The sequence below is a fragment of the Lithobates pipiens genome, unplaced genomic scaffold, assembly GCF_037356315.1.
Source record: "Lithobates pipiens isolate NorthernLeopardFrog02 unplaced genomic scaffold, aLitPip1_a1.2 Scaffold_13, whole genome shotgun sequence".
Lineage (NCBI taxonomy): Eukaryota > Metazoa > Chordata > Amphibia > Anura > Ranidae > Lithobates > Lithobates pipiens.
This window is the reverse complement of record NW_027507718.1, coordinates 241,044,141-241,063,488: the sequence shown is the minus strand read 5'-3', so window position 1 is coordinate 241,063,488 and position 19,348 is coordinate 241,044,141. Positions and strand designations below refer to the sequence as shown.

At 40.2% G+C, this 19,348-nt stretch overlaps 1 protein-coding gene across 2 annotated transcripts in view; it reads right to left on the bottom strand.

Annotated features, from left to right (window-relative positions):
- HELQ (helicase, POLQ like) overlaps positions 1 to 19,321 on the bottom strand; it is a 59,180-nt gene extending 39,859 nt beyond the window's left edge. Inside the window, exons 1-10 of one of the 2 annotated variants that reach the window (XM_077476418.1) lie at positions 19,018 to 19,321; positions 16,283 to 16,354; positions 15,325 to 15,503; positions 13,584 to 14,026; positions 10,879 to 11,581; positions 9,480 to 9,658; positions 5,641 to 5,841; positions 4,417 to 4,489; positions 2,127 to 2,224; positions 71 to 169 (exon numbers count right to left, since the gene is read on the bottom strand). In XM_077476418.1, the coding sequence (XP_077332544.1) occupies positions 71 to 169; positions 2,127 to 2,224; positions 4,417 to 4,489; positions 5,641 to 5,841; positions 9,480 to 9,658; positions 10,879 to 11,581; positions 13,584 to 13,760 (1,530 nt within the window). In that variant the 5' untranslated portion in view covers positions 13,761 to 14,026; positions 15,325 to 15,503; positions 16,283 to 16,354; positions 19,018 to 19,321. The remainder of the gene's footprint in view (positions 1 to 70; positions 170 to 2,126; positions 2,225 to 4,416; positions 4,490 to 5,640; positions 5,842 to 9,479; positions 9,659 to 10,878; positions 11,582 to 13,583; positions 14,027 to 15,324; positions 15,504 to 16,282; positions 16,355 to 19,017) is intronic. The other variant, XM_077476417.1, reaches the window with a different exon arrangement.
- Positions 19,322 to 19,348: the final 27 nt, after the last annotated feature.

Below are 19,348 nucleotides of genomic sequence, written 5' to 3'. Positions count from 1 at the left end.
CTGTACTATGCAAGTTCTGTGCTGTAACTGGGCCCAATCCCACCAACTTCAATTTGCCTTTATACTTTACCTTGTAGTTAAGAGGACGTGATAAAGTCAAGTTATGTTCAGACTTGCTGTCAACCTCATAGATACAATCTTTTAATTTAACATATTCCTTCAGTTCCACCTGGTACATAACAGAGACAGGAAAGTTGTGTACAGTATTTGATATATATTTTAGTTGTAAAGAGTGTAAATTATTTTGCAAATAAAAGTACATTTCATTCTAGTGCCCAAAGCCTGTAACCCTTTATTCCCAAGAATCTCCTGACTCGTTTGTTTTTCTTACCACAGATAACCTTAATTTTATTATTCTACAAATGAGATTTTCATACTTTTTTTTGGACGGAAGGATGGTAGCAGCAAGCTGCATTTGTTAATAGTTTTTAGTAAATAATCTGGATTTTACATTGGAATGTACAATACCAAGTAATTCTCAAAAAATCCAATTTTGAGCAACCTCTCAAGTATCTTGTGCAATTCCTGTTTTTAATTAAGAAATACAAGCCTTGGTTGATCACGCAACCTCTAGAAACATTTATTACACTGATAGCAGAGCATAGTGTTAGACACTCATATGTCTAAATAGCCTGCAAATGACACAGAGCTTAACTTACTAGGGTGCAGAAAGAGAATCATTACCAAAATGTTAGCAAAGCCTGAATAAAATTCTTCTTCAAATTATCTTTTTGACGTTCCCAACTAGCAACTGGGTCTTGTCATCTCACATCCTTGCCTGTGTAAAATACCCAACCTTGTTGGTGCTGTAGTTACCCATATGTTACATCGTTAGGTTGAAAAAGACACAAGACCATCTAGTTCAACCATAATAAACAAATAAATAAAATAAAAAATATCATACAATCCCATATACCCAATCCTATACCCATATGGGTGTTTCACAGGCTACAAGATGGATGGGGGGGGGGGGGGGTTAGTAGATGTTGCTATGGGCGGGAATAATTATGCTTTCATCCCATAAAAACAAAATAAATTACCACCTTGTATATAAGCTAAATCCCAGATTGCTTTAGGATTCAGTTTAAATCATAGATAAATAATGTTTGCTATATCTCTCACCACTAATTTTGCGTTAGGACAAACTAAGCTTTACTACACAGTCCAGTGGTGACCTGTCAAACACATGTGCAACCAAATTTGGGACCCAATGTCGGCCATAAACATGTCAAATTACGAACGATTCTTCATTTAAAAAAATCGCACCTTTGAATAATTGGTTGATTTATGACCATTAATGGGGCCGCAGCAATGGTCGATTTTTGCACGGCCATCAAATCTGAGTGATCGATCACGGTGGAAACTTTTTGAAAAAGGAACGAATTTCTAATCAATGATGGTTAAACTGTGTGAGAAATATAATTGAAAAAGAAATGCACATGAGCTGTGACCTGGAAAGAAAAGAAGATTCCCGATCACAAATTGTTTTTTTTTCTGTCACAACATGGTTGGCTTGGTTGGTCGAATTTCAAAATCAATGGTGGCACCATCGGATTACAAAACGCACACAATTTTTGATCAACCAATCGTTCAGACTTTGACCCATATATGTCCTCCATAACCCCTAGTTTAGGAAACATGGGCTTAGAGGAACAATCAGGTGGGTTAGAAAACCCATCTGAATCATTAATGCTTCCCTGTGTGATAAAAGGTGCCAGCTCTTGCTTACCCTCTCCTTAGCAACAATCTGCAATGCACCCGTTTTCCACATTGCGCCTGTATACTTGTCCATCCCTGAAATCTTTGCACAACTTGGTATCAATTCTATATTTTTTGTGGATAACTGCAGCAAAGGAAGATGGCTGGAGCAAAAGAAATTCAGTGTGTAGATCACATTGCCACCTACTGCATGAATTTTCCAGCCTGAAAGACTTTAGAGTCCTAGCACTTCCCTTACATAAAATGTGTACTGAGAAAACTGACACCAGAGACATGTAGTTATAACATTTTAAAGCAACCAATCTATGGACTTGGCATATGCCTAGTGTAATTTACACATTACTTCTGCTCTTTCCAGGTTCTGTTGGTAAGAGGTACACTTTAATGAACAGAGTATAGGAACTTACAGGTCTGAAGTTATCTGTGTAATATTCTGCCTTCAGGAACTGTTGTATTTCATCGACATTGTTTAAGGTCGCACTCATTCCAATAACTTGGCTGTTCTCTGTACATAAAGCACAGGAATAAATATTAAAAAGAGAAATATAATTGGATTGCAATTTTGTAGTTTTAGTGACAATCATTTGCAAATGAGCTTCTACAGGAAAGCACAATAAGATCATTTTGTAAACACATTGCATAAATCTCATAGCGGTTATCACAATGCTATGCTATTCAAAGGCTTGCTGATCAAAAATATTATCCCACATTTAAAGTGGATCTATGGCCAAGACAAAAATGTGATATCTTGCAGCTTACTGGTCCTTATATGTGGTGCCTGCAATGATTTTTTTTTTTTTTTTTTTTTACAGGCTAAGAACAGAAAAAAATCCCTTAGATCCTGCCATAAATCCGATGCCCTTGTAACTTCCTGCTCATTGACTTAATATCTCAATCAATGTTATCAGCTTTTAAGATGACAATGTTTCTGCCTTTGGGAGTCATGCTTGTAACTGCCAGCCTTGCAATGCCTCATGGGACTTGCAGTTCTGGAGGGACAATGCTGATTCTCCATAGATACAATGCAGTGACTAACTGTAGCCACCCTAGGACAGCAATTATATTATTGGCAGAATCAGCATGTAAATAATAAAAGGGGAAAAAGCTTGAAAATCTGAGGATTGCCATTCTGCAATACATAACATTTTTTACGCCCTTCCCCAATCTTGATAAAATCCATCTTCTTATTAGTATTATTTAAAAAAAAATCATGATGCAATACAAAACCTAATTTTGATAGCTAGATGAAAAACACACTGAGTAATGCTAAAAATAAAATAATGAATACAGTTTACCTAGTTTTCTGACAAGGTGCAACTAAAATAGTTACTTAGACTAACAAAATGATAGCTACTATAGACTCTACCAACAAAATGTACTTTTGGTGGAAGGTGGCAAGAGTACATATGGTGCTTATAGCTATATATAGTTGTGCTCAAAATACAATATTCTTGACACACCTCAAAACTGGCTTTTTTGTGGCATTGGCACAGTAAAGGCTTCTTTCTTGCAACTTGACCATGCAGCTCATTTTTGTTCAAGTACCATTGTATTGTACTCCTTAAAAACAACCACACCATCTTTTTCCAGAGCAGCCTGTAATTCTCCGGAGGTTACTTGTGGGTTCTTCTTTGTATCTCAAACAAATCTTTTGGCAGTTGTGGCTGCAATCTTTCCTGGTCTACCTGACCTTGACTTGGTATCAAGCCCCGAATTTACTACTTCTTAACAAGTTATTAAACATTACTTACTGGCAAATTTAAGGCTTTTGATATTTTTTATATCTTTTTTATTCTTTGTAAAAGTTCCACTACCTTGTTACGCAGGTCTTTTGACAGTTCTTTCTGTTTTCCATGGCTCAGTATCTAGCCTGCTTGGTGCATTCATGTGACAGCGAACAAACTTATTGACAATTTATACGCAGACACTAATTGCAATTTAAAAAGCCACAGATGTGGGATATTAACCTTTAATAGCCATTTTAACCTGGGTGTCACCTTGTGAGCCTGTACCAAGTCAAACATTCCAGGGTATGTAAGCTTTTGATCAGGGCCATGTGGGTGATTTCTGTTTTTATTATTATTTAAAAAGGAACCAAACTATGTGATAATAAATGGCTTCATATGATCAGCATCCTTAAAACAAAAAATACAGTTTTTTGGCATGATCAGTCATATTTTGAATATGAATACCAACATTTCTTGATTCCTGCCAGGGTGTGCAAACTTTTGAGCACAACTGTATAATTTTATTTTTTATCAGTCACAGAAACATGTTAACTAGCAAAGCCAAAACAAAGGCACAAGAATTTTTTTTTTTACTGGATATAATTAAAAGAAACACGACAAACAAAAACAATGGATGTTGTCTATGCATAACTCTTCTTCTGAAAATGCAAGCTGCTTGGTTATCGCTATGAACCGATTGCTTAAATATTTTGAATTGCTGATCTTGAACAAAATTATACAGATTTATTTTCCTCAACTTTCCTGGGTGGGGTGCTTATTGAAGTTCCTCAAATATGATTAAAGCTAACATTTCAGCCTAAAAGCTAGTCAACTAGCATTTTCTGCAGTGCGAGCTCCTGTATTTTGCTCATGACAGATTTATTAAGATATCAATTAAAAGCATTTATCTTTAAAGGGCCTGTTTATGTAAATAACTAACATAGAAAAAGGGATTGTGAACATAACTTACCACTGGTATAGAGAATTTTAGCCAGAGTCATTTCTAAAATTGCACCTCTGCTTCCCTCACCCAACATATGCAACTGTTGGATAAATGGAAAGAGGATCATTAGAACTGCAAATAGTAGCAAATAAACACCTAATCAACAACCGAAATAGTGGCAAGTAAAACAATCAGACCAATAAGTACAAAGTATTTTCATTTACAATCAGTAAGGGGTTAGTAACAATTGATATAGTGGATTGCTTTACCCCATCATGTTGGAATTAGGCTGCTCAGACAGGGCTCAATATCCTTGTACTGATAGACAAGAGTGTGACGAGTATGATTAAGCCCTATGCAAATGTCAACTTTACAATAGTCAGTATTTGCATAGGATCTGTACTGCCCTGTAGTGGGACATTTATCTGTAGTGGAGAACAGTTAAAGACCATTTTGAACCCTCTTAATTTATTACTGTAATGCAGTCCCAGCTGGTATATTCAGTAATAAATATGCTACTTTTTAAACTTTGTTATCTAAAAGCACATAAGAGAGTATCAAAGCAAAAAAGCAGCCCAGCTCTCCAACATGAACCCTTAATCAACAATGCTGTTCAGAAAGCGAGAGCGATGCTGATTAGAGCAGTGCTCAATGTGCCTACTTTAAAGCCTAACATAAACCTCCTATTGTACTACAATAATGAAGTCAGGCTGCAGACCTTCGCACACAAGCACCCCATTCCCCACCCCCAGGGTCTGCTATGTGCTGGCAGCCCAGGATTTGTTTGTTAACTCCTGTGGCAGAACTTAGCTGATAATAAAAGCAAATGAGATTTATATTTTTTATATATATATATATATATATATATATATATATATATATATATATACACACACACACATACATACACATGCAAAAAACTGTATATTCAAAGTGACTGCATTAAAGTAATGCATAAAGAGCTTTAACGTAAGTGCAAAACACCTTTGTCTGCCTGCTACCAAGTGTGAAGGTTACTAAATGGTAAAATTAGGCTGGAATAGTTGATATATTATATAATGAAAATAAAGGCTATAAATCTGTGTATGTACATGCCAATGTGATTCTATAATGCTATAAAAATAAACAATATATAATAAACAAAGAAAAACAACAAGATGTGAACGTTAAACACCGTATTCAAGATTTACAGCGCTAAACATACACATAAACCGTTTGAATGATGACATATATAGGCAATTCATGTATTACCTCATCAACAACAATTAAGCCTAAATCACTGATTCGTCCAGTTTCAATCAATGAATTCACAAGACTGTGACCCTTTTCTATGGTTGCAACGTACAGAGATTTTTTTGTTCTTCTTTTCATTGGAGGAAATCTTCCTTTGCTTCCAGCATACTCCTCTATCAAAAAATCCAGTTCCACACCAAAGCTAGATAAGCCTCGCACCTGAAAATAAATAAAAGTAAAATTGCCAACAAGTATTTTAGAACACATTGGTTTCCATTAGGTCAAATAAAATCAAAGCTTTTAGTCTATAAAAAAATATTTTGGCACGCTAAACGTAAGTAGACTATGTAATGCCGCGTACACACGATCAAACAATCGGGTGGAAAAGTCCGGCAAACTCAAGTCCGCCGGAAAATCCCCCCGTGTGTAGCCTCCGGCGGACTTTTTTTACCTGAAAGGACTTAGAAAGTATTTTTGCACTCCAATCTTCCCGCCGGACTTGCATTTCGGCGGACAATCTGGCCGTACGTATGCCAGTCCGCCGTACTTTTGAAATGAACTGACTTTTCCCGCCCGGAGAGAAAAGTCCGCTCATTTTGAGCACGTCTCCAGGTAGGCGGGGCCTGCGAAGGATGCGTCGCTGGCCCGCCACCTGGTATGGACTTAAAGGGAAACCCCAACGCCGAAAAAAGAAAAAAAAGAAAATATTGTATCGGCGTGGGGGTCCCCCCCAGGTCCACATCAGACCCTTGTCCGAGCACGCTACCAGGCCGGCCAGGAAAGGGGGGGCAAGCGAGCACCCCCCCCGAGCCGTACCAGGCCGCGTGCCCTCAACATGGGGGGTGCCTTGGGACTGTGACACCATAATGGGCGGGGACATCATCTGGTGATGTCCCTATACAAGTCGCCGCACGTCGCGTCCGTGCCATTGTGAGCGGAGGATGCGATGAGACAACATCTGAAGAGAAGAACAGAAGGGGGCGACGACAGCGGCGACAGAAGACCGGGCCACCGCCTGTAAAAGAGCTAGAAGAAGGCGCGGTGGCCCGGCAAGAAGAACCGAAGAGGGGGACAAGACCCCCAAAGTCGGAAGAAGAGGGCGGCGGCGAGAAAGAAAGCCGGGCTCCTCCGCTAGTAAAAGATAGCGGAGGAGTCCGGCGAAAAGACCCCCGAAGACGGAAGACCCCTGTGCAATAAACTATTTTAACCCTTGTGTGTTGTGTTTTTTTTTTTACAGGTGAATGGGTAGCGGTACATTGTAACTCATACTCATTCACATAGGGTGGGGGGCCGATGTCCGGGGCCCCCTTATTAAAGGGGGCTCCCGGATTCCGATAAGCCCCCGCCCGCAGACCCCGACAACCAACGGCCAGGGTTGTCGGGAAGAGGCCCTTGTCCTCATCAACATGGGGACAAGGTGCTTTGGGGCACCCCCCCCCCATGTCGAGGGCACGCGGCCTGGTACGGCTCAGGGGGGGGGGGGGCGCTCGCTCGTCCCCCCCTTTCCTGGCCGGCTGGGTAGCGTGCTCGGACAAGGGTCTGATGTGGACCTGGGGGGGACCCCCACGCCGTTTTTTTTCGGCGTTGGGGTTCTCCTTTAAGTCCATACCAGGTGGCGGGGCCAGCGACGCATCCTTCGCGGGCCCCGCCTACCTGGAGACGCGCTCAAAATGAGTGGACTTTCCTCCGCGTGTGTGGGCGAGTCCGTTCATTTCAAAAGTACGGCGGATAGTCCAGCGGACTTAGTACGCCGTATTAGTCCGCTGAAAAAGTGCCGTGTGTGGGCAAGTAGCCCGTTCGGAAAGTCCGCCGGATAGTCCGCTACGTGTGTACGCGGCATAAGACTCAGCGCTTTTCGAAGCTGAAATACATTGTGTCTGATCCCAAACTTTTAAAGAGGCATTAGATGCCTTTCCTATACACAATGTAATATGGACCCCCCCTTCCCCTCAATCTTTCTGGTGTGAAGATGGTGGCACATGGGTAATTAATTCTGTAAAGGGGAAGAAGTGAAGCACTGCAAGTGAAGAGCAAGTCGAACAAAAGCACTGATCACTTTTCTTTTTCTTAGTGGACACTGGACTTGTGTATTTATTTAATAGAGAAATAATAAGCACTGCATACTTTTGGAGCAGCTGATGCACTTTATTAATAGAGATTAATACACTTTATTTATTGATTTTTTTAAGCATTGTAATAGAGTATGCACACTAGGGGTTGATTTACTAAAACTGGAGAGTGCAAAACCTGGTGCAGCTCTGCATAGAAACCAATCAGCTTCCAGGTTTTACTGTCAAAGCTTAATCGAACGGGCTAATAATTTGAAGCCGATTGGCTACCATTCAGAGCTGTACCAGATTTTGCGTTCTCCAGTTTTATTAAATCAACCCCACCATGCATTGTGTAAAACTACATATAACGTAATGCTTGCACTGCACGGCACACTTCAATCCAATCCTAAGTTTTGTTACTGCAGTGCACTGTAACGCACAGCGTGTGTGTTGTGAAGTGCTGCAGTGCTGGTACATTGCCATGCCATGCACAATAAATGGCACCACAATACGTGTGCTACCATGCACTGTTTTAACAAATTTCATTATATTTTACTGTCTGTTCATGCCACAGATAAATGTATCTATTTCCATTAATATTTTACAAAAAAAAATATTCTTCATTTCCTGTTCAATAACATTCATGCAACTGCCATCGTGGCAAACATGCCATCGTAAAGTGAATGTAAACCCTCACATATGCCCAGTAAAGTGAACAGCCTCAGATGATACACAGAGATTAAAAAAATCTCCCTATATAAAACTTTTACATGTATATCTGTGATCTTCAGCTTCCTGCATTCTTTAGAATGTGCACATCTTGTTAGAAATCTTTTTTTCCTGTTTCAGCAGTGGGTGGGGAGTCTGGGCATACACTGTGTGTGAGCTGATTGAAGGAAAGGTGCCCCCCACATAGGCAGAGCAATGAAGAAACTTGCAGAGCTTCAGTCTGAATAGACAAGCTCTCAGCTTATCTATCTCTAAGTTCCCTTCCCCGACACAAATTTCCAGCTGCTTTTATCTTGTGTGTCGGAGAGCTTGTCAGAAATGATCATGCCGATAACAGAGGTACGGAGCAGCAGAAAGACACATCACTCAGAGCTTTGGAGAGAGATAAGTAAACACTACAGAATTATATGTGCATAGGTAAGATTTCATAAATGGGGTTTACAACTACTTTTACTGAAATCAATCAGCAATCACAGACTGAAATGCCCAGCATGGTGGAAAATATCCACTATAGATGCCACAAAAATTAAAACTTTTTAAAATTTGTATTAACTTTTTAAATTCTACTTAACACCTGACCAATACATCATGCAAGCCTGAAATGCTAGCATTTTAGGACTAGGGATGTAGGAGGGACAGTAAACTTATGACTTATTGGAAAGAAAGCATGTATGCTCACAGTTGCCCATAGACATCTGATGGTGGGCATCTGTTAGGGGAATGTGTACCCAGTCAACTGATGTCTGTTAATGGTGCCTGTGTCAATCGATGAGCTTCAGAAGGCAGAATAATTGCTACCCAGTGCTACTTTAACTACAGATATTCGTCAATGGTCTTAGGGCCAATTCACACTAGTGATCCTGAGGTTGGGGGAAATCACCCAAGACTACTTACCTGTTACTATAGCATCTCTCTCTCACTGGCCAAAATGCTGCAGAATCTCAGAATTTCATCAAAGAAGCAGCAATGGATTGGATAGACACATTGCTTATTTGGTCAGTGAGGAGGTGACACTGTACGCACGGTGGACAGGACTGCTAGTGTTACATAGACCTAAGGCTACTGTAGAGAACCCACCTTTTCCTGAACAATAGCCACATAGGGCAAGATCATTAGAACATCTTTTTTTCTACACAAAAGCTCCTGTAGCATTACAATCTCTGCAACGAGTGTTTTGCCCCCACTGGTTGGTAATGAATAAATTAAGTTCTTCCTCTGCTTTAGAGAATCCAGAGTCAGACACGTATGCTGCCAGTCTGAAAAAGAAAACAAATATAATAATTTAAACTAGTTTGGAATTGAAATGAAGATCATGTTTTGTAATTCTGTTTTACATGTTTATAGCTTGAAAATAAAAGAATGATATCTAGATAAACTACAATTTTTGGTCTGGCCCCTGTAATGAATACAAGTTAAACTAAACCGATGACACAGGGAGCAATCTGTCCGTTTCACATCCCTGCAAAGCATTAAGAGATCATTAGTAAAAAGCAGCACGCTTTACACATTGTTAGGCACATTCCTAACCCCTCGATTGTCCTAATTCTTAGCACTGATCACTGTATTAATGACACTGGTGATATCAGCGGCAGCTAGTCAGTTCCCCACCAACGTCAGTTAGTGTCAGATTTTCCGCCGCACTATCGCACTTCCCATTATAAGTCATTGATCATTAGTCATATAAAAATAATTACAATTCCAGTATATCCCATAATTTGTTGGTGCTATAACTTTCACGCAAACCATTTAATATACACTTATTGCGATTTTTTATTATCAAAAACATGTGGCAGAATACATATTGGCTAAAATTTATGAAGAAATTCGATTTTTTTATTGGATATGTTTTATAGCAGAAAGTAAAAAATATTGGGTTATTTTTCAAAATTTTCTGTATTTTTTTGCTTATAAAAAAACAGAAAAAAAAAAACCAATGGTGATCATATACCATAAAAACGGAAGCTCTATTTGTGCGAAAAAAATTATATAAATTTAGTTTGGGTACAGAGTTGTATGACCGTGCAATCGCCAGTAGCGAAAATCGAAATAGCAAAATATGGCCTGGTCATGAAGGGGGTAAAATCTTCCGGAGCTAAAGTGGTTAATGATGAAACTTTGGTATTCATGTTTACTTTAGAGAGTTAAAAGGCTGCCAATCACTGATGAGCGAAATAAAACTGCTAAAAATCTCTTCATCCAGATTACATTACGTCTGTTATGAACATTGATAATGAATTGCTCCACAGTGCCTGCTGCTACAGAGATCAATGAGAGCTTGTTTTTGCTACTTAAAAATATGTAAATACTTGAATGTCCATTGCCTGGATACCCGTCAATCCTGATCTCTCTGTTGATTCACTTTTCTCTAAAAATCAAGCATTATTTCAGTAACCCAGTTTATAAAGTAATCGTTTATAAACTCAGGGTAGAGATCACAATTTTCATAATTAAAACCGCCAAAGAAAACTGTATTTACCATAAAGTTTTTTAATTCCTCTGAGGTCCTCAATGAGGTCAGCAACTTTACTGGGCAAGCCATAGAAAGGTCCCAAGTCTATGCTGGAAGACATTTCTACAGTCTTTTTGGCAACATCGAGTTCTTCTAAAAGAATAGTTTCCTTTATTTGCTTAGTCCTCAAAACTTGCGGAGTTTGAACTTTAGCATTCCCGGTTAATGTATTTTTAAGACTGTCCCTTAAACTCTTCCTTTTTTGATCCTTCTGGGGTAAGATGGATGCTTTTTTTGTGTCTGCATCATCACCTTTGTTAAGGTGATCTAAAGCATCAATATACAAGTCACAATCATATATGGATTGTTTCATTGTAGACCTTTCTGCATCTATATTTTGATATGCATTTTCATAAAGAAGAAGCTGTGAGCAAGGAAGTTCATCTAAAAAATCCTCTGCAAGTTCTTCTGATTCATGTTTCAGTTTAGGTGGCAAAATCCTTTGCTTTATTTGCTGTGGTAGTGGCTGTTCACTTGGCAATTTCAATTTTGCATTCGGCGTTGAAGTATGACCAATTGTTTCAAGTTCGATTTCTGCAGAAGTGCAGGGGAAAGTACTTGCCGTCTCCTGCTTACATTTTTCCTCCAAATCTTCCACCTGTGCCAGCAAAGATGGATCTTCCGCAAAGCTGTCATATTCCCCAAACATGTCATCATCACTGCCGCAGTCCTACAAAGAAATAGCAGAGACTTAAAGTGGATGTAAACCCAATGTCATCCTTTCTAAACTACTGCCATAGGGGTTATCTAGAAGTATATGCATGCCTCCTGCATGTATCTTTACCTGTCAAATATCTCCCCTCTGTCTGCTATGAGACCCGAAAAACTGCATATTCTGTGGGTGGGTCTGTTGTCTGGAGCTCAGTGGATGGAGTCGTGATGTCAGTAGATTCCCCGCCCACCTCTACACTCCCCTTGTCAATATGCATATTCTCCTGTATATTTCTTACACTGGACTTCTGCTATGATCTCTAACATCCAGTGAAAAGACAGGAAATTAACCACATGACTTCAGCATACCCAGTTATGCTGAGGTGGGGAACATCCAATTCTGGCAGAGCAGCAGAAGAAAGCAGTGGGAGGGAATTAAAAAAATAATGCATGTCTCTTAGCCCTTGTACACACGGTCGGTGATTCCAACAACCAAATCCGTCGGAGTAATTCCGACTGATTAATTCCGGAAGAGGTCCGGAAGTGATGTTGCATACACACGGTCGGACTAAGTTGTCGGAAAATCCGATTGTACATAACGTGATGATATTATTTCATTACGACGGGACTACGTTCAGGCTAGTAGCCAATAGCTTTGGTCTAGGAATTTGATCTGAGCATGCGTGGCACTTTGTCCATCGGAGTAGGCTACACATGATCAGAGTATTTTGTCAGAAAATTTTACCGGCAAGTTGGAAAAGTTGGTCTGTCAGATATTCCGACGGAAACAGTCCGATGCAGACCACACACAATCGGAATATCCGTCAAACCGGTCCGATAGGACACATTCCGTTGGAATCTCCGACCGTGTGTACAAGGGCTTAGGCTAGTGCATGAGATATTTAAATCACCTGTCACTCACAGCAAGGGGGAGGATTTGACAAAAGTTTTCTCTGTTTGTCAAGATTTATCTGACTGAACAATAAAAGAGGATTGCTCAGAGCTGGATTAACTCTTTGTGGCAAGACTGGGCTCAAATGATAGGAAATCTTATACTCTACATTATGACATAAAAAATAAAAAAAAATCTTTAAATCCAGAATTATATAGCAAATACCGTATTTATCGGCATATAACACACACATTTTTTTCCCCTGAAAATAGGGAGAAAATTGCGTGTGCGTGTTGTACGCCCACAGCGTACCTCGGAGGGGAACCGGAAATCACAAGCCGTCATCTCCTCTCGGGTCGCACGTCACACACACCATCCCGCCTCCTCCAACGGCATTGGGCTAGTGTTCTGCCTATCACAGGAGCTGGTCCAATGTCGATGGTGGAGGCAGGACTGTGTATATGACTGCCGAATGAGAGTCGGGTAAACAGATGACGGCTCAGTGATTTCCTGCAAGGAGAGATGGTGAACTGCATTGATGGGGGAGATGGGCACAGATCAGGCTGCACTGAAGCTGCAGATGGGCACAGATCAGGCTGCACTGAAGCTGCAGATGGGCACAGATCAGGCTGCACTGAAGCTGCAGATGGGCACAGATCAGGCTGCATTGAGGCTGCAGATGGGCACAGATCAGGCTGCATTGAGGCTGCAGATGGGCACAGATCAGGCTGCAGATGGGCACAGATTAGGCTGCATTGAGGCTGCAGATGGGCACAGATTAGGCTGCACTGGGGCTGAAGATGGGCACTTATCAGGCTGTATTGATGCTCACTGACCATTATTTTGCTTCAAAGTAGTTTATTTTAAAAAAATAATGTTTTTCCTGAAACTTCCCTCTTAAATTTGGGTGCATGTTATACGCCGATAAATACGGTAAACAGCTAAAAACATACTTATTAAACTACATCAACGGAAAAAAAATTTTTTATTGAAAAATATTACTGCATTCAACAATAGATTGTGCGTTGTACCATACAGAAGTAATATCCTGAAATCAAGCAAAAATAGAATACACGAGTGTAAAATCCACCACATTACAAAAATACTAATACTATTGAGGGTCACGCACCTGATTGACTGAATACATGTTTTTCTCTTCTTTGTGGCAAAAGGATGTTATCGCCACATCTTCTCTACTACTACTGGGCCTCTTTTTAGCTGGAGTAAGGAGACTATTTCCTGAAGATAAACTCCTTTTCCGGACTTGTACACGCCTTTGAATCCTTGGACCATCACTTTCCATCATCCTAAACGGATGATTTCCATACTAAATACTTTCTGATTGCAAAATCATTTTGATAAAAAAAAAAAAACTATACAGTAATCCAGAAAAAAAATGAAATCCCCTTCAGCATACTGCGAGTCCGTCTATTCCCGTATATGCAACACAATGTTTTAAGATGCCAAAACACATTAATTTCCAAGAGATTAATAGTAAGAGTAATATAATGTATCATCACGTTTCAACTTTATTTAATTTTTATTCATTTATGAAAGCAATAGGATCACACCCTGAAAATAAAAGGGAAACATTTTTAACTGTCAATAAAAATATCAAACAAATAACAGATGGTCATAAAATAAGTGGAATAATGGCAATATTAAATAAATGACAGTAATGTGTTCAAGCATGGGTAGATGTTTTATTCAGTACAGCACATACTCTGCTAGTCTATTCTTAATAAGGCCATGCAAGCATGCAGACCCAGTGTTTAGGTCACATCAGTATAGTCCCAGAGAGAGGTGTTTTTATAAAAAAAAAAAATATATATATATATGAATGTTCTATCTTCTATGAAGGCCAAAAGTTCTGAAAAAAAGAATGGTTCAGGGAAATACTGCATTATCACCACTGGATGGAGCTAAATAGGTATTGATTTCATGATTCTCAGCTCCATCTAGTGGCCATAATGTGGTATTTTTCCAAACCACTCTGTTTTAATAAATTTGGCTCCATGCACACTAGGGTTTTTTTTTTTTTTTTTTTTTTTTTAAGCTAAAAAAATGCTGGATAAAAAGTGGTAATATTGCTTTAGGATTGTGAGTGCTTTTGCAGTAGAAGAAAAAAAAACTCAATTATTAATAGTGTTTATGCTGGAAAAACACTCCAAGAAACTATTTTTCTCTGCTCCTAGACTTTGAAGCTCAAAAAACTGTAATAGCCTAAAGTAGTGTGCATTGACACACGATTTTGTTTCTAGGTGCAGAAAAAATATGCTAATAACAGCTTTTAAGAGCTTAAAAAAAAATACTAGTGTACATGGAGTTTTTTTTAACACCTGCCAAGCACCTCCAAATTGCCAGGCCTGAAAAGATCTACTGAGGTGAACAGTACACACTTGCTGGGGAGTGTGTTGCTGAGCCCTGACCTGAATACTGCAACATTCAGACAGCACTCAACCTCTCACTTCCTGCTAAGAGTAGACATGTGCAATTAGTTTAGTTACAAAGCAAAATTCGGATGAAATTTTCATTATTCGGAGATTTGGATGCATCTGAATTCCTGAATCACAACAGTAACAAATTTCAACGAATCCAAAATAAAATTATAATGAACACAACTAATTCATTTGTATTCGATTGAACGACATGATGCAATAGTTTGGACCTATTGTTTAAGTTTGAAGCATCCGAAATAATGTAATAATATAAACTAATGATCCGGATCCATTTGTTTTTATTTTAGTGAGTGTAGTGTGAATATGCTAATAAGATTATTTTTATATTTGGGTTTAACTTAAGAATATTTATTACAATAGCTACAGTAATTTTTGCAATACAGTAAGGTATAAAAGTGAAATGATTCCTACTTATTGTGTTTGGGTTGCATGGAGGAGGATCCATCAGAATAACAGATGAATTCAAAATTAATTTTGTGCCATTCATTACTTTTGGATGTGCGGGACTCCAGTTGATATCATCCAATCGGCTTATTCCAATTCTCTTTGTGAGTTGGACTAAGAGGGATGACTCAAAATGCAAAAGTAATCTACCAAAATAACAAGTTAACAAGTCAAAACAAATATAGCCAATCTTACAAAATAACTTCTGAAAATACGAATGGATTTGGAACAACAACAACTATACAAAACAAATCCGAATATACAAAACAAATCCGAATATACAAAACAAATTTCAAAAACAAAATATTGTAACATAACAAAATATGACAAAACAAAATGATTTACAGCCTGGGCTCCCCCTATGGATCAATTGAGTGCAATTCGTTTTGAACTTCTGTGACCCGTTTTCAGCAGAAAGCAGACTGGAGTCCAGTCTCTGCTGATGTCACTGCTTTCAGTCCAGGCTCCGCATCATCACAACCATGGAGTCGGGATCCATCAGGTGCCTGGACTGACACTCGACTTAGCCCCTCTGTGAGTCGCTAAGAGCCTAAACCGGCCGCTCCACCCACTCCACAGCCCAGTGCTCCAATGAGCGAAGAAGGAAAAGGGCAAGGAGCTGTGACTGACAGTCAGCAGCTCACAGAGTTCTGAAAACCAAGCAGCCGGCAAAGTTTGATTGCTCGGTTCTCAGTGCAAAGGGGCCGGGGGACAGATGCAGCATCAGTTCGCTGAGAATGATTCAAAAAAAAAAAAAAAATGTAAAAGTCCTTTACTCCTCTTCTAATGAATAAATCTGAAACAAAACAAATTTTTCCATCGTGCACATCTCTAACTGGGAGAATGATTGAATGATGGCACAAAAGAGGATAAAATAATAAGGTAGCTAAAAGCTCCCCTACACCCATCACCTGCATGAACTTACCTTTAATGTCCCCCTAGACCTCTGATGACTCACCAGTCAATCACTGCCATCACCCAGCACAACCATGTCCATCTGAATGGAGAGGAGAGGGAGAGAAAATGAGTGGCATTAGCAGAAAAAAAAGAAAAGATGAACTTGTTATATTGGCTCTTATGGGTTTAGTGAAATTCATATTGACATAAGCATCCAGCTCCAACGTCTTGAAGGCTCTGCTTGACAGTCAACATCTGTCAGGCGGAATCAGAAAGTAAATTTAATGAGATTGCTAAATCTGAAAATCAGTGCAGTAAAACGCCACACAAACAAGGAATGGTTGGCTCGATATGCCTTTTCTGTTTCAATCATTTTATTGAGTTATCTCCTAGATAAAGTATAACAGAGTTGCCCGCAGAGGGCTACTGGAGCAGTGACCAAATGCAGCATAAGGATCAGGGTATACACAGGGGTGGAATTAAACATTTGGTTGTCCAGGATCTAAATGGAGGATTATGAACTTCCCAATCACTGGGATAGCATAATGTGATTCCTTGTGTTGGTTCTCTCACAAAGGGGTAAAGGAACCATTCAGGAAGACTAAAGGAATCAAGAACAGGGAACGGGGTCAAGAGGAAAACAAGGGTTGGGAGGAAGGGAGGTTAGGAGGAAAAAAAAGACCATGGAGATGGGGCCATAAATGGATTTCTTTTTTTCATTCAGCTCGCTGGCTGAGGAGCAAATAGATTATAGTGAATGGGATAGTTGAAAACTTTTCTCACTCAGCGGCTGCAGTTGTTGATCATTGTTTTTTAGAAATGGAGAGTCCCCAGTGTCAGAATACAATGTCCCAGTGGGGACGAATCCGCCATCCAACTCAGTTGTGTGGATGGAGGAATCGCCCCCACTTGGACATTGCATTCTGACACTGGGGACTCTCCGCTGCCAGAATACAATGATCAACAACTGAAGCCGCTGATTGAGAAAAGTTTTTCAGCATTTCCATTTACCAGAAGCTGATCTAACAATCGACTTCTGTTGAGCAGGGGTGGCCACACATACATGGATTGAAAATTTGCCGGTCCCTGTTGAGCTAGCCAAATGTCAATCCATCTACAGGCACCTTATGGGAAGGTTCTAACCTCTGTCAGTTTTTTTTGCCTTCTGTATCCCATTGGGGGAATTTCCCTAAATGTCCTGTCACATAGCCAAAACAGGAAGCGAGAGGAAAATCCCTTGGTGTCACCAGAATTAGTGTCCCCATTGTAAAATCTCCCCTCTATTCCTGTTCTGGTGACCATTAAAAATTTTAGATTTTCTTTCACTCCCAGTGATGACAGTAAACAGGAAAAATAGAGAGGTCAAACCTCCCTAACAGGAGCACAGACAGCTAAAAAAAAAAAAAAAAAAAAAAAAAAAAAACGGACGTGTGTTCGTCATTCCTCTCCATTCTATCCAAAAAAAACAAACAAAAAAAATAAATAAAAAAACGGGAAAAAAAAATAAAAGAAAAAAAATAAATAAACTGACGTGTGTTCGTCATTCCTCTCCATTCTATCCAAAACAAAAAAAAAAAAAGTTTGCCTTTAGTTATACTTTAACCACTTGCCGACCAGCCACTCTCATTACATTGCAGCAGGTTGGCACATTCACACAAGCTGTCATAGCTATACATTGGCTCCTTTAAAGTGGGATAGCAGGCGAACGCATGCGCCCGCTGCACTGCGGGGGTGCCGATGGTCATGGGCACGAGAGGCAGAACAGGGACATGTGTGTGAGGAGAGACAGATCGTGCATTCCTAATAGCTAGAAACCATGATCTGTCATCCCCTCTAGTCAGTCCCCTCCCCCTACAGTTAGAACACACAGTCAGGGAACACAGTAAACCCCTTGATCACCCCCTAGTGTTAACCCCTTTCCTGCCAGTGACATTTATACAGTAATCAATGCACTTTTATAGCAATGATTGCTGTATAATTGTTAATCGTCCCAAAAACGTGTCAAAAGTGTCTGATGTGTCCGCCATAATGTTGCAGTCATGATAAAAATAGCAGATCGCCGCCATTACTAGTAAGAAAGAAAAAAAATAATAAAAATGCCATAAATCTGTCCCCTATTTTGTAGACGCTATAACTTTTGCACAAACCAATCAATATACGCTTATTGCACTTTTTATTAGCACAAATATGTAGAAAAATACATATCAGCCTAAACTGAGAAAAAATTTGCTTTTTTTTAAAAAAAAGTCAGGTCTACAGGCGGGAACGGCTACAAGTCAGGTCAACAGGCGGGAACGGCTACAAGTCAGGTCAACAGGCGGGAACGGCTACAAGTCAGGTCAACAGGCGGGAACGGCTACAAGTCAGGTCAACAGGCGGGAACGGCTACAAGTCAGGTCAACAGGCGGGAACGGCTACAAGTCAGGTCAACAGGCGGGAACGGCTACAAGTCAGGTCAACAGGCGGGAACGGCTACAAGTCAGGTCAACAGGCGGGAACGGCTACAAGTCAGGTCTACAGGCGGGAACGGCTACAAGTCAGGTCTACAGGCGGGACCGGACACAAGTCAGGTCTACAGGCGGGACCGGACACAAGTCAGGTCTACAGGCGGGACCGGACACAAGTCAGGTCTACAGGCGGGACCGGATACAAGTCAGGTCTATAGATGGGCCCTATGCTTACCCCCCTGCTCCATGGCCATTCATGCAGTGTTCAGAAAGTGTTAACCTCCCGCTCACACCTATTCCAGAACTTTCTTCTCACCTTTAAAAACTTGCTGCCCGGCTTCACCCCCGCTTCCAAAGCCGTTCTTCACCCCCAGCCATTGGGAGGTGAGATTCGAATCTAGACAGCTGTCTCCAGGAGTCCCACAATAATGATGTCATTAATCGGGCAGCCATTTTTCATATGGGCAAAAAAAAAAAAATAGCAAAACGCAAACTATGTCAATTTTAATAAGAGAAAGCATTTTCCTTTCTATGTAGCCAGTTTATTTCTGCTCATTTTAGTCTGTCCCGCTAGCTCATTATGTCCGCGTTTGGCTGTGGCAGAACCAAAGTGCACGGAGGGGGGTTGTGAGTCGGAGCGGAACTAA